At 24.2% G+C, this 24669-nt stretch overlaps 3 protein-coding genes across 8 annotated transcripts in view; 2 read left to right on the forward strand and 1 right to left on the reverse strand.

Moving 5' to 3' along the window:
• The first annotated feature begins 1690 nt into the window (after nt 1-1690).
• Nucleotides 1691-6466, forward strand: LOC126900579 (NEDD8). Of its 2 annotated transcripts, XM_050676397.1 has the most exons (4): nt 1691-1870; nt 1962-2074; nt 2145-2244; nt 6340-6466. In XM_050676397.1, exons 1-3 carry the CDS (start codon nt 1835-1837, stop codon nt 2230-2232), a joined length of 237 nt encoding a protein of 78 aa, XP_050532354.1. In that variant the 5' UTR covers nt 1691-1834; the 3' UTR covers nt 2233-2244; nt 6340-6466. The 2 variants fall into 2 exon arrangements, with proteins under 2 accessions (XP_050532354.1, XP_050532353.1); XM_050676396.1 differs by lacking the exon at nt 6340-6466 and having other exon boundaries at nt 1693-1870; nt 2145-2421.
• Nucleotides 6467-6849: 383 nt separating this feature from the next.
• LOC126900578 (TBC1 domain family member 12-like) lies at nt 6850-18526 on the forward strand. 4 transcript variants are annotated; one of them, XM_050676394.1, is made up of 9 exons: nt 6852-7581; nt 8514-8574; nt 8637-8826; nt 9952-10069; nt 11183-11420; nt 11536-11736; nt 11804-12017; nt 12352-12486; nt 18390-18526. In XM_050676394.1, exons 1-9 carry the CDS (start codon nt 7307-7309, stop codon nt 18404-18406), a joined length of 1449 nt encoding a protein of 482 aa, XP_050532351.1. In that variant the 5' UTR covers nt 6852-7306; the 3' UTR covers nt 18407-18526. The 4 variants fall into 4 exon arrangements, with proteins under 4 accessions (XP_050532350.1, XP_050532351.1, XP_050532352.1 ...); XM_050676395.1 differs by lacking the exon at nt 18390-18526 and adding an exon at nt 14426-14445; XM_050676393.1 differs by lacking the exon at nt 18390-18526 and having other exon boundaries at nt 6850-7581; nt 8517-8574; nt 12352-12633.
• Nucleotides 18527-22523: 3997 nt separating this feature from the next.
• The window catches only part of LOC126902939 (fatty acyl-CoA reductase wat-like), a 42895-nt gene continuing 40749 nt past the window's right edge, over nt 22524-24669 (reverse strand). Inside the window, exons 6-8 of one of the 2 annotated variants that reach the window (XM_050680728.1) lie at nt 23613-23867; nt 23231-23488; nt 22524-22693 (exon numbers count right to left, since the gene is read on the reverse strand). In XM_050680728.1, coding sequence (XP_050536685.1) covers nt 22597-22693; nt 23231-23488; nt 23613-23867 — 610 coding nt within the window. In that variant the 3' untranslated portion in view covers nt 22524-22596. The remainder of the gene's footprint in view (nt 22694-23230; nt 23489-23612; nt 23868-24669) is intronic. The other variant, XM_050680729.1, reaches the window with a different exon arrangement.

Genomic DNA, 24669 nt, shown 5'->3' on the forward strand with positions numbered 1-24669 from the left:
ACCGCCTAATATTTTTCATACTTCTAATAGAATTTCATTTGGTTCTAATACTTTATTCTTTTTCATTGATGTCACAGCCTCTTTCTCACTAATTAAATCTACCAGTACATTTTTTCACTAGATATCTTCTAATGTCTCTTTTGGATACTCCTCATTCAGTAATTTTTCAAAATACTCTTTCATCTTTTTTTTGACATCATCATCACTCATTAACACCCACTTTTTAACTTTTTATACACCTTACATAGTGATAGTCTTTAGACCATTTTCTCTTACTATTGAAAGTCTATAGATTTCTTTCTCGCCTTCCTTTGTTCCTAGCCTATCATATTAAACTTTTTAAACTTCGTCTTACTTACTGCACAGTTGGCTTCTTTGCACAATCGTTTATACTCCATCCAGTCTTCTCTCCTTTTGCTCTTCTACCATACTTTGAAATGCTATTTCTTACTTTCTATGATTTTTTTAACGTCCTCATCCCACCACCAGGTTACCTTGTCTCCTGGCATTCTATTCCTATTCTCACCAACAATGTCCTTTGCAGTATTCTTTACAAGACTAGCAAATCTATTCCATCATCATTTATGTCTCCCTCGACATTCCACACAGTCCTCTCTTTTACCGTCTGTAGAAACTCTTTTTCATTTTCCCCTTTCAATCTCCACCACCGGATCTTCGATTTTTCTCCCGGGTTCTTTTTGATTTTTTATATTTATTCCCACTACACTACAACTTCATTACCATCAGTCTATGTTGTGAAGTTACACTCTGACCTTGTATAACTTAACAAACTTTTACTCGCTTTACATTCTCTCTCTTCTACATAAAATAATCAATCTGTGATCTATTACTCCCATTCTTGTAAGTTATGTAATGTTCTTTTCTCTTTCTAAAATAAGTATTAACCACAGCAAGATCATACAATACTGCGAAATCCAAGATTCTTTCTCCAGCCTCATTCTTTCCACTAAAACCATACCCTACATGTACTCTTTCATATCCTCTATTCTCATTACCTACAAATCCATTCATATCCAGCTATCATCGCATCCTCATTACCATTTATTTCTTGCATCATCTCATCCATTTATCTCAAATATCAATTTTACGACCATAATTCTGCCACTTTTCCTAGCTACTTCTACTACTCTACTTTTTATCTCCTCATCCATTATTATCCCTACACCATTCTTTGTACTAGACTTACCTGGGTATATTATTTTATAACCCTCATCTATTTCCTTTGATATCTCTCCTTTCCACTTAGTTTCCTGCACACAACAAATGTTAACTTTTCTCCTATTCAATACTTCTACTAATTCTCTACTTCTACCAGTTAATATTCCAACAAGTAAGTCCCATTAGTATTTTATAAATTGTTTTATTGTTACAAATGATTTCATACTTTTAATATTTCTGTATATAATAAATATATATACTTGCTTATCTATTATTTATGTCCAGTAATAAAAATTATAAAACAAACGCCAAACATAATATTGTTATCACTTATCCTGTATAGTTAATGAGAAGGTAGAATTCGCATAAGGTTTTATTTCATGTGCAATATGGTAATAGCACATTTAAAATAAAATATTATCTTAAATGTGATTATAACATGATGTTGGAAACGTTCTTAGCGATAATAAATTATTTTCATTGTCATTATGTTATCACTCCTTTATCACATAAATGGTCGGTCTGCTCTCGGTTTTTTTAACGATTCTCTAATCTTCTATTCGCTAACTTTCTACATGAAACCAATTTAGTTACAAGATTATTTTGATTGTTTCTTCATTTGATATTTTAATAATTGGCTTAATATAAGTACAAAATGTTGATTAAAGTAAAAACTTTGACTGGTAAAGAAGTAAGTTGATTTAACGTTATATAATTATTAATGCAATGTAATTATGTTTAAACGTCCAATAATTAAATCTAAAACGACGTCAATTTCTTAGATTGAAATTGATATTGAACCAACTGATAGAGTTGAAAGAATAAAAGAGAGAGTTGAAGAAAAAGAAGGTATACCACCACAACAGCAAAGATTAATCTTTTCTGGTAAACAAATGTGAGTAAATACGGTTATAAAATAAATCAATTAATTATAAATATTATTTTAAAACTTTAATATAATTTAGGAATGATGAAAAAACAGCCCAAGATTACAAAGTTCAAGGTGGATCTGTATTACATTTGGTATTAGCATTGAGAGGTGGAATTTGCTGATACCTTTAAAATGTATGAAAAATAATTATTTATTATAAAATTTAAATTTTCAAACTTATACATAGGATTTCAAATTAAAAAATAAATTTTATGTTTGGTTACACCCATGGTATAAGAAATGCTATGTTATGGTAGCAAATGTTGAATTATCAAATAAACATAAAAAAATTTAATAAAATTATAAAATAATTGTCTATTTATTTATTTTCTATTTTACAATATCCTAAGTTAGAATTAAAAAAAAAAATTTAAATAGTTTATTCTTTGACAAAAACACTTTTATCAACATTTTTACCGAGAGTAATGATTGGAATTAATAAACCTCATAGTTTTAAAATTAATTTTTTGGAGTATATGGCCAATTTGTTGCTAATGTTGATATATATGTATTAGTTATATTATTATAATTGATATGAATTTATGTTTTGTACTCAGATATTTTTTAATAAGTACTAGGGTATGTTAAATAAAATATAATTATTTATTTTTAAAACATTATTGTAATCTTCATATATGTTTCAAAAACAAATTTACCTCAAAAAATATTCAAAAAAACTACTTTTTATTACTAAATATTTGTATTAATATTGGTTTGTAAGTTTTAAATTAGTTATTATAAAATAGCTCTTCTATTATTAAAAATTTACAAATTTTTTAGCTCTCGTATATACTTTGATTGATTTAAGTTTAACTTAGATTTTTTAAAAGTGTGTAAAAATATAAAAATTTTAAGATATAAATATTTAAGTAATATTTAATATTCTTACTCTTTGTGGAATCCATATAAGACTTAGTAAATGTTACCAAAACTTTTTATAAAATTATAATATTTAAAATAAATTGCATATTTTTTTCAATTAAACAATTATATTTCTTTTTGAAGAAGAAAACGAATGTCAAAATTATATTATTATTTTAAAAGAATTTTTTGTGGTCAAGTAGTAACTGAAATGAATTATTAGTAAAATTAAAGTCTAGATAGAATAGTCAACATACGTAATGAATGTAGATACAGCTCATACAAGTATATGTGCGTTCTGTCTGCGCTGCTTATTCACTCTATGTATTAAAATATTTGTATTTCAATAAGTATTTATCCTAAATTTGTTATTGACCCATAAAAATTTTTAGTAATATAAGGCTAAAATATTTTATATTTAAAATAATAGGTATGAACAAATTTTGTTCTTTGTCATATTATCTATAAATTATTTTTGAAAACAGAAATTATTTTTAATTTAAAGTGAATATGAATTCCCTCTAAATACTTAAGGATTTAAAATATAGTAGCATAGTGAGGTTGCGGCACAGTGTAGCATAGTTAGTACAAGTATAGTTGATATCTGACAGTGATTAAAATCATATATTATAAGAAATGCTTCAATGCAAATCTGTCTTTAGAAATTAATGGATTATTATAAAAGAAAATTAACTTCTATTTCATTCATTGTTCCTAAATAGTATTTCTATTATTTATAAGTATAATATACTTAATATAATATATTATCTATAATAGCAATTGAATGTAGTATGAAATTGATATTTAATAATTTAGTTTAAAATACATAAAAATTATAAAGTAGTTACTTTTATGGCAAACATGTATAAATATTGAAAGGCTTGATACAAAACTTTTCAAAAGAAATTTTTTGTTACTTATTAATAAATTTACTGGTCTACAAGGAATTTTCATCAGAGTCAAAAATATTATTTTCTAAACCCCTTTATTGTTCTGATTTCAAATCTGCAATTAGATTTTTTCCATCACTACTAATTTTTTATATTATTAATAATTAGTTAAAAACTTGTATTTAAAAATAACCAAAAATGAATAGGTTAAAATGTAATTTAACAACACAACAACAAATGAAATTCATTTGAGACATTGAAAACTATGCGAAGTCATAACATAAATCGCAAATTAGTAGTTGTGGATACGTCTGGGCGATTTCAAGATTTTTATTTAGACATTGTATAAATATCTTATTGTTATGTCGTATTTTCATCAATAATTGTTTTCGCATTGATGTTAAAGTCGATGTATGTACATAGGGTATTTAAACACCAAGAGTTATATAAAAATGATTACTAAGACTTCTATTAAAAGATTTATTCCAAAAAAAATAAGTTCCTGATCACATATCAATCTAAAAAAATACAAAAAATTTTTTTTCTCAAAATTTTCTATTTATTAATATAAATTTTAAAGTTGCAAGTTTAGTTAAAATAGTGTTTTAAAGTTCAAAATTTTTAAATTATAAACTCATAAAAATTAACTTTAAAGGATCAAAAAAATTACATTTTGCACGGATTATTTTTAATAATTAATTATAATTTTATAAAAAAAAATTTTTTAAGAATTATTTCTCATGTCTAATTAGTAAAAATCTCAAAAATGAGGTAATAGAAAAAATCTAATTTCTGACTTGATATCAAAAGAATAAATTTGTTTAGAAAAGTATGTGTTGATCGTTAAAAAAATTTTCATTTTAGTGATATGATTTTACTGTGTAATTCAATATAAAAACAAATTTTATACTCTTATTAATTTGGAGAAAATTAATAATAAAAGTGTTTTTGAAATGGCCTTTTAATATAAGTTAGACTCATGGAACTTTTATAAAAATTGTTGAACTCATTACTATAACAAACCTTAATAACGTATTATAAAATAATAAAACAATTGAACACAAAAATAGTATATTTTTAATTATGGCAGTCTTGCTTGTGTTGCAATCATGCACATTTTAGCTAAGATAAAAATTATTTTTTAATGAATAATATAAACACAAAACCTTTATTTAATTCAAGTATTAACTTTGCTTTCAGATGACCAATAACGAAATCTTAATTTAAACAGTCTTGCTATCATCATCATGTTAGCATCTTCTGTATTTATATTTTTTAAATCCTTCAATATATTTAAAAATGAGGAATATTTGGGACACCACCATTCTTTACACCTAAATGAAAAATAAAAGGAAGATTAAGAACATTAAAAAATATTAAACTTTTATTACATACTGATTCCAAATTATCAATTTTGTCATTTTTTAATATTAATTTGCTACAACATTCTTTTTTTCTACCTATTTTTAATGCCCATAAATCAGACTAAATTTTAACTAGTACCTCATGTTTTGAAGTATTTCCAATTCCCTCATATTAATAGTTATGTATTGTTTGAGAATTATTAGAATTACAAGATTTTTCCTTAAAATTAAAAAATCTGGAGATTTTTGTGAATTAAATTTTCTTTTTTGAATAACAAATGTTTTATTATTGATTTTTTAGTTTTATCAAAAAAAATAAAACTTACCATATGAGAAATTGTTTGAGCTAATTCTTCTTTTACAATCATTAAAATTTTAATTTGTAGATTAAATATGTGGTTAATCTTTTCAAGTTTTTTCTATTTTTGTTATTAAACATATAAATAATTATGAAATCTAAAGTTAAATATTAATAAATTAATATTACTATGAGTATTTCTTGTTCAGCATTTTTACCATGATTTAAGTTTAGTAAGGGCTATAAATGTTATCAAATATAGTTAAGAAATCACTAGAAAAACATAATTGTGGTATTTGTATTAATTATGCTAAATCTCAAAATCAGTTTGATGAATCTTTGTTTTTACATATTTTTAGGCTTACATAATGTAAATATATCCACTTATGGAAACTTATATTCTCCACTTGATAAGTTTATAAATTATATTAGTGAATTAGATAATATTTTTATAGAAGAATTTCCAATATGAATGCTTAAAGAAAATATATAAGAATTTTAATAAGTAATATTTCCTTTAAGCATCCATGTCCAAACTTTGATTATGAGTTTTTAAGAAACCTTTACATAAGACTGAGAATAATTTATTCTTTCAAATTTTTAAACAAAAATGTTATACCAAAACCGAGAAAATATAGGAAACTTGATATACTAGCACATTTATAAAATACATTTACATGTTTTAGATTATTTGAAAAAGTTTTTATTGTTTTTTAATTTATTAATTGTGTAATTATTGTATAATTTATGTGATGAATGTGTATGTTGAATTTGAAACTTCATTATTATGTTAATTGATTCTTTTTTTGTTTTTAGCTTCAATGCAAAGCTGAGAAGGTATTTATTTTACTATGATGAATTTATAAAACAATTTATTCAAAATTAATGAAAAATTTTAAACGTTTTTGTATGAAATAATTAAAAAATATATAATTCAATTGAACACGAATTATTATTTATTGTGTTTTTATTTTATTAAATGGAATTATCGTATTATTATATTATTTAAATATATCAAATACTTAAATATTTATGTAGTGTTGTACACGTTCAAAAATATTAAAAAACAAATACCTTAATTAAAATTGTTACTTTAAATTTTGAAAGAAGTACACACAATTTTAGTGCTGAAAAGTGGTCACACTGATTTACTTATATAAAAATGGCAATTTTAATTATTTCCTTATATTGATTCTGTACATTTTTATCAGTGATAATTCTATGTAATTATGAACTATGATAAAAAGGACTTGTTGGTTTAAAGGGGAGAACGATCCGGTTTTAATATAGTAGATGGCGCTGTTACATGAAGAATTCTCCCTTATTTGAGAAATGTTTAACAAAACCGGATTGCCTGATTAAGCCTCATGTCCAGTCCTTTTATCGCGATTTATGAAAGTTATGTAGTAAACTTGCTTTCTATCATAATGGTATATAATTCTAACGACTATTAAGTGATAATAACTAAATTGATAAACGTTGTCAATAAATGTTCTTTGCCAAAGTAGTAATTAATATTAAAGAAAATGTGGCTTAGTTTTCAAATTATTTTATTTTAGGCCAACAAAAGTCATTTAAATAACTAATTAGTATTGTTTTGTAAATTTTATTAAAGTGTTATCTTTAATTTTTCCACACTATTGAACGCAAAAAAACTTTAAAAAACATAATATTAAAAATTAAAATTTTTAAAAATAAATAGTTTTATTATACTAAAATTTTAATATATCTTAAATAATCGACTTTTTTAAATTTTTTCTGGTTAATATATTATTTAAAATTAATGAGAAAATCACAATTAGTCAGTGACTATGGCTGCATAGAATATTATTTTAAAGATATTCTAGTTGATAGTTGTAAATCTAATCGGAATAATCTGGATTCTATTATTGATACCGATGATAGTGATAGTTCTCAAACAGCAACATCTTCAGCCCTTGGATCATGCCTAGATGATTTAGAATCTGATGCTTCTTTGTTGTCATTGCATACCAGTAGTGATGCAAGATCTGAAGAATGTTTTGATACTGTTTCTTCATCAATACATATTTTTAACCGGTAAAATTTATAAATATTTATTTATTAAGTTATAAAATTTTATAAATAATCACTTATATAATTTGTCATATTTTGTTTAAATAAGTAAGTAATAATATTTTATTCATTATTACTTAATGCATAAACTTATACACAAATTTTTTTACATACAAATTTTTAATGGAGTCTACTAAAAAATTACTAAACAAAAATTTGAAAATACAGTACAATGCAGTTTCAATGACGCGGATATTGTTTTTTTGCTCTCTTATAAAGTTGACATAACTAATATGAGGTTTTGCATTTTAAATGACATAATAATAATTTTGTATGTATACTGGGTGATTAATTTATCATAAATCACTTAATTTATAAAAAAATTTAAATAATTTTATGGAATTTTTTTATTTGTAACTTTAGTTTAATGTTCGTCTATTATACTTTATAAGGGTGTCAATTTTATTTTTTTAATTGCAGCACACATAATAAACTGGTTTATTTGTTGAATAATGATCTAATTAAGAAAATGACAGGTCAATAACGACTTTTAAACCAGTATTTCAGAAGTTATTAACATTTTATAGTGTAGGCTGAAAGTGAGAAATGGGTGTTAGCTTTGTCATAAATCATTTTCTAGCTATACTCATCCTCCTTTCTAGTTATAATTAAGTCAACAGCTTCTGAAATACTAATAAAAAAGTTATTGTTGACCTGTCATTTTCTTAATTAGTTCATTATTTATCAAATAAACTAGTTAATTATTTATGTTACAATCCTTATAATAAATAAGGTTATGTTGGGTATATTAATAAATTGGGAAAAACATAAAAACCAAATATAAATATTATCAATAATATTTTAATTTTTTTAATAATTATGTGATATGTGATATGTGATAAATAAATTTTTCTATGTATATAAATATACATACTTATAATTTTTTTCTTTTAAAGAAGAAAAACAAAAAATTCTACCAAAAACTCTTTAAGGAACTCTACAAAATCAAACTTAAAAGTAATTTGATAATATCTTATTTATTAAGTACAAATAACTATATTGGCTTTTATTAAACTTAGAAAAAATATGATGGAATTCAATCTCCAGAATGTATAATTGGTAAAATATGTAACAATGAAGAAATAGTAGCTGGAAGTTCTGCTCTCATATTACTTGATCGACCTCCAAATATACCTGCTAAATCAATTGATGAACAATTAGAACATAAAAAATTATACGAACAAGTTATACAAAATGCTAAAAAAAAAGGTAAGCTGATTATTGTCTATAATATACATTCATTAAATATAATATTCATTAAATTTTTATTAACATATTTAATTAATAATGTATACACATTTTTTTTTAATACTAAAATTATGAAGTTAGAATTGTGTTTTCAAGCCCAAAAGATTCTAAAAAATATTATAATATAATTAAATTAGATATTTTTTTCAAATTTTAAAAATTTGAGTAAATTAAAAGAGGAAAAGATTTTTTTGAAAAATGTTTTTGTCTATTATAGAACACTCGTTAAAAATTTATTTTGAGCAATTTTATTATAAAATTAAAAGTCATTTCTGAAAGAATTAACGATTATTAAAAACCTGTGATACTTAAAGATCACTTAAAAATATTTGTTAATATTTTGATCATATTTAAAATAGGAAAAAAATTTTGAATTTTAATTATTAATTTTTTGTCGTAATAATAAGAAATTATTATGAGTGCTTATTTTTAAAACCCATTAATTTCTCACTTTAATACTATTATATTAGTTGTTATTTGTTGAATATTAGTAAACATAACTGTAATATAAACATTTAAAAAGTTACAATAAAATTATTATTATTTTTTTATTATTTAAAATTAAATTTAATGTTTTTTTGAATATGTTAACATTTATCATATCAATGTAACATTTCACAGTTTAATTTTATTGATAGAAAAAACTCTTAATATATTTACTGAGTGTTTATAATAATATATATTATTTTTTGTCGTTTTTTTAACAGCAATATTTTTTTTAGAAGGCCCATCTTAAGCCAAAAAGTTAATAATTTTTGTTAAAAATAGATAGTTATATAGTTTTTTTGTTTAGTAATAGAATAATATTCACTATATTTTAAATTATTTCAAATTATAGTTTATTTATTGTAATATATAACTAAAAAATAAATTTTGAAGTCTTATCTTCTCTGTGTAATTAATCTTACTGAAAAAATCATGTAATTTTTGGTAAAAATCATAAAGTTTTTTTATATTTGTTTTAAACACACATTATAGAACTGATCTTAATCATTATCAGATATTGATCAATATTAATCTAAAAAAATACCTAAACTCCACTAAACTAGATTTCGACAGTATTTATTTATTTTATTTATTTTGTAGAAAATGAAAGTTTTAAAAAACAAAAAGAATACCTCAAACAAAAGTTGAAAAATGAAGAACGATTAGCTAGTGTAACACAAATATGGAATCAAGAAATAATTCCAAATTGGAATACAATGTACTGACATATTACTATTTTCTATGCTTATTTGTTTAGTAATTAAATTAAGAAGCTTCATGTCATTGTTTTTCTTTTTGATGATTTGATTCAATAAGTGTTGTCTGCATTTTTGTTTTTTTTTTTTGAAGACAGATATTAACACTTATGTGTTATCACTACATTAATACAATCTAGATTATTAAATGTTGAGTCATACTTTTTACATTTATATTTTACATACATTAATACTTTATATTATACATAAAATCCAATATAAGTCAATAAAATATTGGTAATCATATAAAAACTGATCATTATCATTATATAAAGTGTTCAGTAGGTATGGAAATGGGTTTCTATTGTTATCATTGTTTGGAACAATTGACCTGTTTCTTTACTTATTGAACACTGTATATATGACTATTGCTTAAATAATCTAGATCATAATAAGATCTATAATATAGTCATTATATTATATTGCAACTATTCTATATATGACTAAGATCTTAATGTATAACTGAATATTATTTTTAAATCGTCCATGACATACAAACATATTTGTAAAAAATTTAGGTTTTTCATGAGCATTAATAAATTATGCACCAGCTAATTATAGACAAAAATTGACTTAAGACATTTTTGCACTAAATTTTGAAATAAACATTTATTAGAGGTGATGTTATCAAATAATGTATATTTCCCTTGATTTTTTAACAGTAATTATTACAAAATTAAATTTTTTTTAAATTTAAGATTTTAGTTAAAATTGACAATATTTATTATACTTTGAAATTAAGATGATATGATTTGTTGTTTGATTTATGACAAAATATAATTTTACTAAGAGATCAAGTTTGCATAACATGACTTTTTTTATGGAGGATTAATTATTCTTACATCTTACGAGTTAAACAGCTGATAAATACAAAAAGATCACAATATCTATTTGAAAGATGCCCACAAAAAACCACAGGAAGGGTTATGACTTAATAAAATAAATAGGAGTATAGCTATTAATATGTTTAATTTTTTTTTATGAATGAAATATATAGCGAATTGTTTTTTCTTTTTTTTTTTTGAAGCTATTTGGTTATATTGAACAACATGGTTCTCAATTTTTAAAAATTCTAGGTCCCAAACTAAAAGATGTCGCGATTTATGGTGGAATGGTTTACCTTCTAGTGTACGAGGAAAAGTATGGTCTCTTGCTATTGGTAATGATTTATTCATTAATGAAGAATTGTATAAAAGTTGTGTTACAAATTCTGCTACAAAATTTAAAGACTCAAATGATTGTAGTGTACATTGCCTAGAATACATTTATTTAGATATTACTCGAACCTTTCCACATTTGGGTATTTTTCAACAAGTAATTATTCTTGTATGATCTTTTCCTACTGTCACTTTACTTACTTTTTATTTAAATCGAAAATTAATTAAGTTTTTTTGTATTGTATAACTCATGTTTATATTTTTTATTTTAGGGTGGACCATATTTTGATGTCTTAAAAAGAATATTGAGTGCTTTTGTATGTCTGAGACCTGATGTAGGATATATTCAAGGAATGTGTTTTATAGCAGCAATTTTACTATTAAATATGGAAGAGTTACCTGCCTTTATTTGTCTAGTAAATTTAATGGAAACACAATGTCTTAAAACATTCTACACTGTAAATCACCCTATGGTCAGTAAAATCAAAAACAATTATTAACATAATTGAACAAGTTCTTTAAGTTTTTTATTATTTCTAGATGACTTCGTACTTTTTAACATACAGTGATCTACTTAAACATAATTTAAGTAAACTTAGTATACATTTCAATAAAATTGGTTTAACTCCAGAAATGTATTTAGTTGAATGGATTTATACAGTATACACCAAATCAATGAATTTAGAATTGGCATCTATTATATGGGATAATTTTTTAAGAGAAAATGATTCATTTTTATTCCAAACAGCTTTAGGTAAATTTTTTATTAGACTAAATTACTTTATTAATTATTAAATGAAGTAAATAGTATATTGGCACAACCAAAAGGTTATGGGGTTATTAAAACCCTTAGAATTAAACTGATCTTGAATTAAAAGCATGTAAAATCTTTTTTATTTGCTTATTAAGTTAATTCTAAGTACCTTACCTTAAAGAAAAAATTATAACACCGCCCCAAAAAATTTCTGTTGTATCACTAAAATAGAACACATAAACATAGTAAAAACCTAATTAAGTTTTGTTATATTCAACCATTTTATAATAATTAAATTAAATAATACAAGTACTTATATTTATTTATATATAAGGAATACTATACAGCAATGAAACTGAATTACTTCAAATGGATTCTATAATGTGTGCCCAGTTTTTGACTAAGTTACCAGATAGTTTCACATCCAGTTCTTTACTAAAATCAACTGCCTTAATTCGGATGTCAATAGGTAAAAAATCATTTAATGATTTACTATTAAATCATCAAAAAAATATTCATTAAATATTTGTATATTAAAGTAATAAACTTGTGATTTTTTTGTAATTGTTTATTATAATAAAATAGAACTAGCACTTTTTATTACCAACATAGTTTTTATTTTTAAAACATTGCATTTAAACCTTAACTTTAATTTAAAGATTTTTTATACTTTATATTTATTATATGTTATCTATTTCATTATTGTCATAAACATTGTATTTTTACATTAAAATAAAGAGTTATTAATTTTTTTTTAATTTTAGCGTAATAATAAAAAAAATTAAAGTTATTTAGTTATTAAAATTTAATCTTTTTTTTACTGGCAAATACTAAGTGCTATACTTATTCATACAATATATAGAAAATTAGTAAGGAAATAGTTCAGTTGTTACAAACAATGAGAACAATAGAAACCCGTTTCCTTACTTACTGAACACTCTCTATATATACGGCGTTTCAAAATTCTTCATCCGATTACGAACTGATATAGTTCCGGCAACGGTTAATCGCAGGTTAATGACCAATGTATTAATGGAAACATTAGATAACCGAGTTTATTTTAAGTTATTTAGTTGATAAATTTGGCACCGTAATGGTTAGTGAACTAGGAACCGTTAGTTTGTTTCGTTATGGCTACTTCGCAACAGAAAGCGTTTTGCGTCCTACGTTTCAATAAGTGCGAGTCGGTAATAACCGTTCAACGTGATTTTCGAAGAACTTATGGAACTGAAGCTCCAACTGCTCAAAGCATTCGACATTGGCACCAAACGTTCCAAGAAAGTGGTTGTCTGTGTGCACAGAAACGCTCAGGTCGACCTCGTCCTCTAACAAAAACATCGAGCGTGTTCGACAAAGTTTCATTCGAAGTCCACAGAAGTCTACACGTCGTGCAGGCCTAGAGCTAGATCTCCCACATTCAACCGTTTGGCGGGTTCTACGACGTCGTTTAACATTGAAGGCATACCGAATACGACTGTTACAAGCCCTCCTACCGGATGACAAACAAAAAATGATTGATTTTTGCAATTTCATAGTGAAAAGTCAACCGCCATAATGTTAGGATTTGGACTTTAGAGCAACCACACGCAACTGTCGAACATCAAAGAGATTCACTGAAAATCAATGTTTTCTGCGCAATTTCCAGAAAAAAAGTTTACGGATCATATTTTTTTTTTGAAGAAAACTCAGTAACGGCTAACACATATCTAAACATGGTTGTTTCCACAGTTACAAGCGGATAGTGATGAGTTTGTTTTTCAACAAGATGGAGCACCGCCGTACTAGAAGTTAGAAGTTCGCCGATATTTGAACGGTGAACTCCCTCAGCGGTGGATTGGGCGTAAAGGAAACGACGATTTGACGATTCATCCCACCACGTTCCCCTGACCTCACAGTGTGTGATTTTTTTTTATGGGGTTACTTAAAAGATAAAGTGTATGTACCACAATTACCTACAAATTTGGAAGAGCTTAAAATCAGAATCAAAGATCCTGTTAATGCCGTGACACCAAATATGATCAGCAACGTTTGGGAAGAATTTGATTACCGTATAGATGTGTGTCGGGCGGCCGGTGGGGGTCATATTGAACATTTTTAACCAAAGTAAATAAAACTTGACTATTTTAATAATATATTTTACTTTATTTCACCCTTATATCTTCATTTTTAATATAAATATAAATTTTTGAAATTGGATGAAGACTTTTGAAACACGTGTATATATAATTGAAAATTATGATTATGGTACTAATTATTTTTCAAAACTCGTTACTTTTCATAAAAATTGACTCACTTATTTAGACAGTGCTGAAATGCATAAGTAGGAATTTGAGCTTTTTCCCAGGAAATATTACGATAGCGAATAATCAATGCTGCACTTTCTTTTATAGTATGATTAATTATTCTAGGTTAACTGATAAAACTTGGCGAATCGATGGAACTTTTGAACCTAAAATTTGAGAGGATAAAGCCTATTAAAAATATTTTATTGTTACTTTATAATACTACAGACCCTTTTACGAACACTAAATGAAAAACAATAGTAAGCAGTTTAACTCGATACGCGACTAAAGTGATGCAAGTATGAGTTCACTATACTTATTGCAATTCGTAATAAATGTATGTGTTATGATATGTATAAAAAACTATAAGTTAGTTTTAAATTTGCCCGAAGTGTTTATAATTATCCATCGATCTCGCGGTAAATATGAATAATGATTTAATAACTAATAATTTGTTACTTTTTCAAGTTAAACCTTTCATCCGACAAACTTTTCTTTGAATCGGACTTTTCCCTTTATACAGAGGGGTTTAAAACTTAACACGTAAATAGAACTAAAAATTTTTCAGAATGTTACGGAAGTACTGAGACTTTTCTATATATTAAAAATTAAAGCTTAAGTAATATGTTTTTATATGAAAAAAAAAAATTCGAACTTTAGATTGTAGTCATGCTATTTTTCTGTTCAAATTCTCGATTTTATTATTCTATAAATTTTTTATATTAAAATAACTTACAAAGGTTTATTGTAGTAATGACTTGAATTGAATATAAATTTAAACTTATTTTGCCTCTTAATTTAAGAGAAGCGACTTTAAGTTTTCAAACTATCTTAAATTGTTCTTTTTATCTTCCAACTTGATTGATTAATAGTTGTCGAGTCGGTTACACTTAAGTCTTTCATGCTCGGGTTATGAGGTTTGAAACCATTCGTTAAAAGGCTATTTTTGCATTTTTTCTTAATTCTTTTTGAGTTGGAAAAAAAATTCAATAATTGTTTGGTTTTTATCTTATTTAATTTAAATAATCTCAAAGAATATCAAGGACACCATTGCGGTTATATTATAATGAAAATAAAAATCGCTATGTAGCCGTTTTCCAATATTTTAATTGACGAATGAAAATGGATAATGGACTATGGTTATAAAAAAATACTGCCGCCCCTTAATTCCAAAAAATTAACCGCTCAAGGCTATGGTACCCCTTACCTTTTTCCCTAAATACATCCCTGACCACATGGTATGTATAATATGTGCCGATATGTGATGAACTTTTTAAGAATCTCAAATTATAACTTATAATTTTCATTTATAATATTGATAAAACAGCCTTTTTCAAATTTTGTGTCCTAAAAATACTGAAATTTCATAGATTTTCATTGAATGTATAAAGTATAATATTTATGTTTTAAAGTACAATGCATATATATGTATACAGGGTGGCCCACCACTCACTGACAACTTAAATAACTTTTGATCCAGTTAATATTTTTAGCTGATTTTTTTTTAAATATTAGTTATACGTTAGGTCTATAGCTATATTTCAATAATTAATTTTTTTACATTTTATTAAAAAAAATAATTATTTTTAAATAAAATGTAAAAAAAAAATCTAAGATAGATATTTTGTAGAGTAGAATTTAAGAAAAATTTTAGTAAAAAAATATCTTATTAATATTCAGTAGTAAATATTCTGTAGCGTTTTGAAGTTTGTGAAAATTTGAATTTTCATGTATTATTTTACGGTATTAAACATTGATATACCTATTGAGAAAAGGCCAGAAGAAAACGCTATCTTTTCATGATTACTGTGTATACATAAGATGATAATGTGTATACATTACAAACTTGGCATTAATACCATGATAAGAATTAGATAAGGCAATTATTACTTATCACTCTCATTCAAAAGTATAAGTCATTTTCGTGGAAAAAGTTACACACCTCCAAATTATAGTAATCATAGGTGAACTGAACGAGCTGAATCATTGTGCCGTAGTACTGTGACTCAATGACTCATTGTGGACTACTGAGATTTGAATTTAGTTTAGAACGTCTTATCAATAAATTCTGAATCATGTGAATTGTGATATATAGATTTAACGTACAGAAGTAGAAGTTGATGGAGCAATATTTGGGTCATCAATCGTCTCTTCTATTACATGAGTCTTTCTATTTAATAAATTTACTAATGGATGCTTAGATTTAATATGTCTAATTAAATTTGAAGTCGAAGAATGATTATTTTTTAATTTTATACGACAAAGTCCACACTTAACATGAATATTATCTGCTTCAAGTTGAAAAAAATCCTAAATAACACTTGATTTACTCATTTTAAAATGAAATAAAATACCTTTGTAAATTAAATAAAGTGTTTCACAATTTTCGATTTTGTGCACAAGATTTACTATGATCACAGGAAACAACGTTGACACAATGAGTAAAATTTTAAATAAATGTGACTAGATTATACATAATATGTCAGTTTTTAGAACAATACTCATTCAAGAATAGACCTGTAATTGCATGCAAGACAATTTTGAAATATATGAGAGAAGAGACCTATTTTTTTCACTGCATGCACTAAACATTAAACATTGATAATACCTACATTGTAGTTGTATACCTAATATAACACTTAAATAAATTTATGTGTTGATGTTAATAATAAAAAAATAGTTTTTTTAGATTTTAAATTTACTATTTATTTCAATAATAATTAATAAATTTAAATATAACTAGTAAAAATATTAAACAATTTAATAGAAAAATATTTTATAAATATCAAATTACCAAATAAATTACTTTTTGTGTAACTGTAATGGGTATGTATTGAAAATCTAAAATTTTAGCAGAAGAAAAAAGGAATCAAACTATTGAATGATTAGAAATTTTAACTTAAAATTAGCTCAACCATCTTATAGGTAAAAATCAGAGTTTGAGGCCCATCATCTCATAAAATCACTAATTAGTAATAACCAACTACTTTTTCCATAATGTACATACAATTTGAATTTGATTCTCATTTTTTTCGCGCTTTAATTTAATTCCAATATATATAAACAAATAATGAATAAAAAATTATTGATAGCAATATTACATTTCATTTTACAATAGTAGTTAATAAATAATAATTATTTACAATGAGTAAAATGAATTATTATTCACATTTGTGTAAAACAATAGTTCATTGATAATTCATATTTGATATTAATCTAGCTAAGATAACTATTAAGGCGCATTTGGAAGGCACTCTACGAGTATGCCTTGCCAGTTACGAGTTGTAATTCGCGTTCCACAAACTTCTACAACTCACGAGTCAGAATGCGCCTTTAAAGATTCGACGATTTGGGAGTTGGGATTTGGAGTTGACTCACTGAGTCAACTCATTTGAGTGAACTGATTTAAATGAACTGATTCATATCAGTGAGTCGAAAATCCCATCTCTAGTTAGTACAGAACTATTCCCAATAAACTATAATTATACTCTATACTTATTTTCAACGGCGGCTCGTGGTTTGGAGGACGGGACGATTGCACCCCTACTAAAATAATTAAAAGAAGAAAATTAATTGTATATTCTTAATTCTACATTTTTATTAATAATGCAAATGTTTAAATAGTAAAATAGTTATTGTCATGTGCGAACATTAAAGTTGTTTCCCTTAGTATATGCGGTACGCTTTCACACAGTGTTTGACGACCGGCAGTGTCGTCCAAGCAATATGCAGAAACGTGTATTATAAGCGAGACACGCAATTGTGTGTGCGGTTACGGTTAAGCTGGTAACAATATTGATATTTTCAATTTTTCTAAACAACTATCTTCAAAAGATTTAAATTGATAATTTAATATTAATGTTTAATTTTTTTCTAATTTAAAAGTAATTGATAAAAAAAGTGGCAATGATGTTACAAAGTGATTTTTATAATTACCTGTATAAATTAGAAACCATTATTTATAAAGTTTTCCTATTTTATCTGTTGAAAACGTAGTTGGTGATAAACTTACAAATGCTAAATATTATCTTAGAACATCCATGTACTATTTTGACAATGATTATCTCATTAAATTTTTTATTCGTTTCAGGATTTATTCTACAGTAAAATTTCTAAATAGAAATTTAGAATCTGGAAAAAAACTTAAAAATAGCAAATTATCAATTCTTCAGTATTTTATATAAAATATACAAGAAAATTACAAACATACGATCTATCTAATTGATAATTATGTATCAAAATTATATAAGCATAGCGCATTACAATACATCTTTATTAGTAACTTGGAAATTAATAGTCACAACATAGTTCGGTTTATATAAACTATGTACTAAATTCAAATACGCGGGTTCAATATTTAATTGATAAAATGTCGTTTGAAAATTATTTAAGGAAATTATATTTAAATTTTGAAAAATGAGAATGCATATATGTTATATTCTAGTTTTAGTTGTATTTTCATTTAAAATACATTTTAAAATGTTAGCATTAAAATAGTTCTACTAAATTTAAAACAAATTTAAAAATATTATTATATTATTTTTTAAATTAATTTAATTTTTAAATTGTATACTAATTTTTTGATCTAATAATAAAATTCTGGGAATCAAATTAATCAATTTTTAATTTTTTTTTAATTTTATTTTATTATCATTCATTATACAACATTATTTAAATTTATTAATTCTAAATGTTTAAAGACACCTTGTGCAATGAATCTAAATTTCAGATTACAATATAATTTTGAGAAGTATCATTTACCTCTATAAATAATGGTTATCCGAATAGAAATATTTACTTTTAATTATTATACTGAAACAACAACTGTTACATGAAGTCCACTGAACAAGTTTAAATCAACATGTGTGTTTTTTTTTTTTGCAAATACATCAACAAATTATAAAAATGTATATTTAAAATTTTTATTTTAGTTAAAACAAAATATTTTATGTACTATTATATTTAGAAAGTCAAATATTTTGCTAACCAATAAAGATAAATAAAAGTACATTTTATCAAAAATAATAGAAATTTTTAAACATATGCTTTAAGAATTATATGCTCATATGTCCATATGCTGATATCACGAGCAACATAAAAGTAATATGTTTTACCAGAGAGTATAATAAAATAAAGAGTTTCTTATAAATTTATAATTTTATTAGAATATATATTACGACGAAGGAAAATAACTGGGAAGAAACCAAAACGAACCAAGGAAACAATATTTTGATACTATCCTGGAAATCATGAAATGCGCGTCTTTTGTTTCACTAAAGAATTTGTTGTTAAACAGAGAGGATTGGATTCAACGATAAGGCATTGTCTTTAATAGATGATGATATATTATGAATCAAAATAATTTGTGTAAATAATTCAAATAGTATGACAAAACTCTCTCGTGAATTAGTTATTTAAGTCGGTATGATATATTTTAATTCTTGTATAAAAATATTGTTGCACTGCAGCAGATGAATTCAAATTCATACTATTTTTTGTGTAAAAACGTAAAATTATGTTACATTAAGTTGAAGATATTGCGCATGATTTTCTCTCAGGATCACTATATAAATTTTTTACAAATAACGACCTAAATAAATTAGTTGAAAGATAACTAAAGTTAATGCAACTACCATAACAGCATTGATGTTGATTAAATAATATTATATTTACTGTTATTTGGGAATAAAATTCGAAAATAGTTACACAATTTATTAAAAATATTATGTTTTCATCATATTTTTTCACCATGCAGAGATTTTATTTTAACGTTAAAAATCATCTAACTTGTGTAATTTATGGTATGAACCATTGTTCAAATTATGTATACTGATGCTTATTTAAAACAAGTAATATTTTACAACTTCGCACGTATTTTTTGTGTGTTAGTAGCTAAATAATTAGTTATAAGTATAATAATTTAAATTATTTAAATAGTTATCAAAATTAAAAAAAAATCATATTTTATGTAAATTTGTAATGATAAATAAATTGTACATTATGAATTCAGTTTTTTAGTGTTTTATGTTTGTCAAACATAAAGAGATTATCAAATATAGTTTGAAAATATTATAATTTAATGCAATTATTTAAATATCTTAAAATCATAAAAATAGTAAAATATAAGTTGCCATGTGATACTCGTATTGAAACACTGATGTTTATAATCAAACATATATTTGCTTGTTATTAAATTCGTGAAGAAAGATTAATTTTTCTGTCCTTATATATATTANAAAGCGTAGGTGCATTAGTAGATGTAGAACAGAGTGATGAAGGCTTTGAGTATGTCATGATTTCTGTGGAGTCGAAAGAAGACATGCATTGTTTATACACACAAAACATTGATACTGAGGATGACTGCTTAAATTGTACGTCAGAGCACGAAGTAATTGTTGATGTACAAGACAGCTTGGAAACTAATAGAAATGGAGAAGGAATTATACGTTATTTTGGAAATAAGAATGAAGTTGTAAGAATTATTTCAAATGATGGGAAATGCTATTATTTTAAGAGGGTAAGCATATTATAATATTGCAGTAATAAAGCATTTAAAAAAGTATTCATTATAATTATATATAATTATAATGAATATAATTACAAAAATAGTTTATTATTTGTTCCTTTCAAAATAAGTTTAAAAATCGTGATACGTGATTCTGTAACACAGACGATATATTGATGATGAATTTAAATAAAAAGAAAACAATTCTGGAGTAAAAAATTATATTTTATTTTTAGGAAGATATATTTGGTCGTTATCGATATTATAAAGCTTCGCAAAAAGCGAAGTTTGTTATTGATGTTTCGCGACCAAATTCGACTAAAGACATAGTTATAATTGGACAAATTTATGGCCAACGCTATTTATAAAATGATTTGACATTAAAAAATTTAATTAACTTTTTGTTTGTTTCTACAGGTGCTATTATTGTTTAATGTTTGATCATTATACAGAGGACTGTATGCAGTTGGATATTGATTCTTATAATTTTTTTATCTTTACATGTAACGCGCCAGAAAAAACTGCTTGTTTATATTATCTATTCGATTAGTATTTAAATTTGATATTGTCAACAGATAGTACTATTTCAGATAATAATAATATTTAATATTGTGGTAGATTGCAATGTGTCAAGTAAAAAAAAAATCAATTATGTTTATACACACCATATTACATATTATTACAATTTAGTACTTAAATTTATTGATAAAAATTGTGTTATACAAATAAACTTTAATAATTAAATGTAAGTGTATTAATTAATTTTATGTAAATAAATTCATGTTCAAAATATTTTTTTCTATTTATTAATACAATGAGAATATTTAACCAATCATTTAATATTACAAATATTATCACATATGTACTTAAATTATTAATTTTGAAGCTGTACAATGTGTAATAAATTGTCTTTTGTTCTTTCAACAATATTTTTTTACTATCAAATTTTGTAATTCAAGAATTTTTAATTTTCTTAGAATAGGTAAAAATGTTTGTGTTTGCTAAAAATTATGTATTATTATTTCATATCCAATAATATAATAAAATAAACATATCTTTTCATCACAGTACATAATTTTTCCTCTACTGCCTACCGTGTGGTCAAAGAGGCAATATTTAGTTCATTATTAAATTTTAAAAAGCTTAAAGTTAATAGATTTCAAGTGTCTTATAATTTTTACTATTCTTACACGTAACACACCAGTGCAACAAACAGTTTGTATTATTCCTGTTAGTATATCTTTTGACATTGCGCCTGTTAGTACTGTATCAAGTAAAAATGTTATTATATTCATATAATTACTAGTATATATAAGTGAAGCGCACGCGTAGCAATGTCCTTTTTATTTTATATTTTTAAATTATACCTAATCATTTTTACAATACATAAATAGTGATTTTCTAAAGAAAATAATACATTCATTTATCATAAAAGTTTTTTTTTTTAGTATAAAAAAGTTAATTAAAACTACTTACTTGTGTAAATTATCCTAAAATCACGACATAAATGATAATTTCCCAAAAAATTTGTATAATTTTTATTATAAAAGAATATAAATACTCTTTTCGTGAAATTCTTAGACACTAAACTTTTTGCATAAGTTTTAGAAATATATAAAATGTAATTTCAATAATAAATAAAAAGCAGGTTTTAAAATGTTCGTTTTATTACATTTTTATGTACATTAAATTATAAATTAATTAAGTTATAAATTAGTTAACTAAAATTACACGTAATTTTATATATTAAATTTGTATTGCTGAAATTATATTGTAGCTATAGTTATGGAAACTAAAATTCAAAAAAATTAATTCCAAAAGAAGTACTCAACAAAAAATAAAACACATAAGTCAATAGGAACAATGTAAACATATGTAGATAATATAACCTGAAAAAAGAAACAATGGCAATTCAGAGTAAAAAAAAATATTTTTAGTATATATGCATAAAGAAGCTTCTGGTAAATATTATCGTGTAAAAATGTAAGTTTTTAAAAATATTTGAGGTCTCTTTAGTTATGTTATTTGAATTATCTCCACACGTTTGGTAAATAATTAGGTTCATGTGTAGGTTTTTAAGGACATTTTTAAAAAATATATATTGTATAATATGTATTTTCCGCAATAAACTATTCTATTATTTTCATTATTTTAAATGAGAAGATAGATATTTAAATAGCTTACATTATAGAAAATCATTTTATTATGAAAATGATGGTTAATAATGACTTATTTATATTTTCTGAATAATTTAGTGGGTTAAGATAAAAAGATCACCATATATAGTAAAATGTAAAAGCGAGTATTTTGACAAAAAAAAAAAAAAAATTGTAAACAAATAGCCTCTAAACGATAATTTTTAAAAAAATATGTCACATTTTAATGTAATTTTAAATTTTATAATTATGTTAAGAAATAAAACATACCTCTTATGTTTTTTCAATGCATCCGGAATATTGTGTTTATTTTCGTGTAAAATATTATTTCTTATTCCAAAATAAAAGGTTTGTATATATGAACTCCAGTCAAAATGTTCCATATTGAAAAAAAATAACTTTTGGTCTTCTTCGCTTAGTAAAGACCATATTTTTTGTATATTTTTGTTTTTAAATTTCCATTGTGATATTGAAAATGGACCTAAAGCTTTCATCATTTTGTTTGCTTTTGTATACATTTTGCAAAATCTAATTTTTGAAAAAAAAAATTATTCATTTTATAGTGAAGTAATAACAGTAATTTTAAATATTATTGTTTATTTATTTTAGCAATACATTGTGTTAAATTGTTAATAAAATGAAATCTTTATACCTCATACTTTTTCCAACTAATAAGAGCATACAATCAAATATAATTCCTGGTATCCAATGTAAAAATAACCATACAAATTTTCCCAGCCATTTATTGTCATAAGTATAGGTAAACTCGTACCAAATAGCACAGTTAGGAGGAGCTGTGTAATAAATTTGTTTTGTTTCACTTATGTAGTGCTTCCAAGTCAATGGACTAAAGGTCGATGAAACGTAATTATATATTTTTGGCTTTTTCGGAACCGAGTTTTGATATCTATGAGATATTAAAAATATGTATCATAATATGTGAATTTAAGCTAATAATTATACCAGTGAGGTAACTAAAAATGTTATGTTAAAAAAAAAATTGTTGAATTTTTCAAAAAATTAAGCTTAAAAGGTAAAACCGAAGAAAAAACTCCACATTTGGATGTGTTGGATAAAGAACCTGACAGTAAATTTTTTGGAGTCCGAGAGTTCATTAAAAATGTCCAACTACTAGATATCATTATTCAAGAAATGATAACTTGAATAAGAATTATTTATGTCCTAACTTAAATATTTCTATTATATCCAACCTATACAAACAAGAATTTAACAATGAACCAGTTTCTATATACATATTCAGAAATATTTAAAAAAAAAATTTTAAATATAATCTTTTCATGGACCTATTTCAGATAATTGTAAAAGGTATGACATATACAATATGAATATTAAAGTAGCTTCTGAACATAAGTTACATTTTAGAAAAGCTAAAGGATTTATAAAACTAATCCCAATAAAGTAAATGTATTGCAATCGATATAATGAAAATACTTGTTACTTCATCTCTTTCTGTTAAAGTAGCTTATTATAGCTAAGTACATAAAAATTTGTGTATACATCATTTAACCACAAATATACATACAAATGCTTGTATGTATATTTGGAATGAATCCATGGCATTGCGATGCTCTCAAGAAATTGGATTATGCTTATTACACTTCATACAAAATTATGTAAGTACAACACAATTAATCATGTATAGTTACTAATGTGGTGGGCAAAATTGCAATATCAAAATTGCTTTAATT

Source organism: Daktulosphaira vitifoliae, unplaced genomic scaffold, assembly GCF_025091365.1.
Source record: "Daktulosphaira vitifoliae isolate Bord-2020 unplaced genomic scaffold, ASM2509136v1 Scaffold_3, whole genome shotgun sequence".
Classification (NCBI taxonomy): Eukaryota; Metazoa; Arthropoda; class Insecta; order Hemiptera; family Phylloxeridae; genus Daktulosphaira; species Daktulosphaira vitifoliae.

Excerpts from the sequence above, each read along its gene's own strand:
- LOC126900579 (XM_050676397.1), top strand. The coding sequence starts at position 1,835 with ATGTTGATTAAAGTAAAAACTTTGACTGGTAAAGAA. Across the intron at positions 1,871-1,961 it reads AAACTTTGACTGGTAAAGAA|ATTGAAATTGATATTGAACC; the intron begins GTAAGTTGATTT and ends TCAATTTCTTAG. Across the intron at positions 2,075-2,144 it reads ATCTTTTCTGGTAAACAAAT|GAATGATGAAAAAACAGCCC; the intron begins GTGAGTAAATAC and ends AATATAATTTAG.
- LOC126900578 (XM_050676392.1), top strand. The coding sequence starts at position 7,307 with ATGAGAAAATCACAATTAGTCAGTGACTATGGCTGCATAGAATATTAT. Across the intron at positions 8,575-8,636 it reads CTACAAAATCAAACTTAAAA|AAAAAATATGATGGAATTCA; the intron begins GTAATTTGATAA and ends TATTAAACTTAG. Across the intron at positions 11,421-11,535 it reads ATTTGGGTATTTTTCAACAA|GGTGGACCATATTTTGATGT; the intron begins GTAATTATTCTT and ends TTTTTATTTTAG.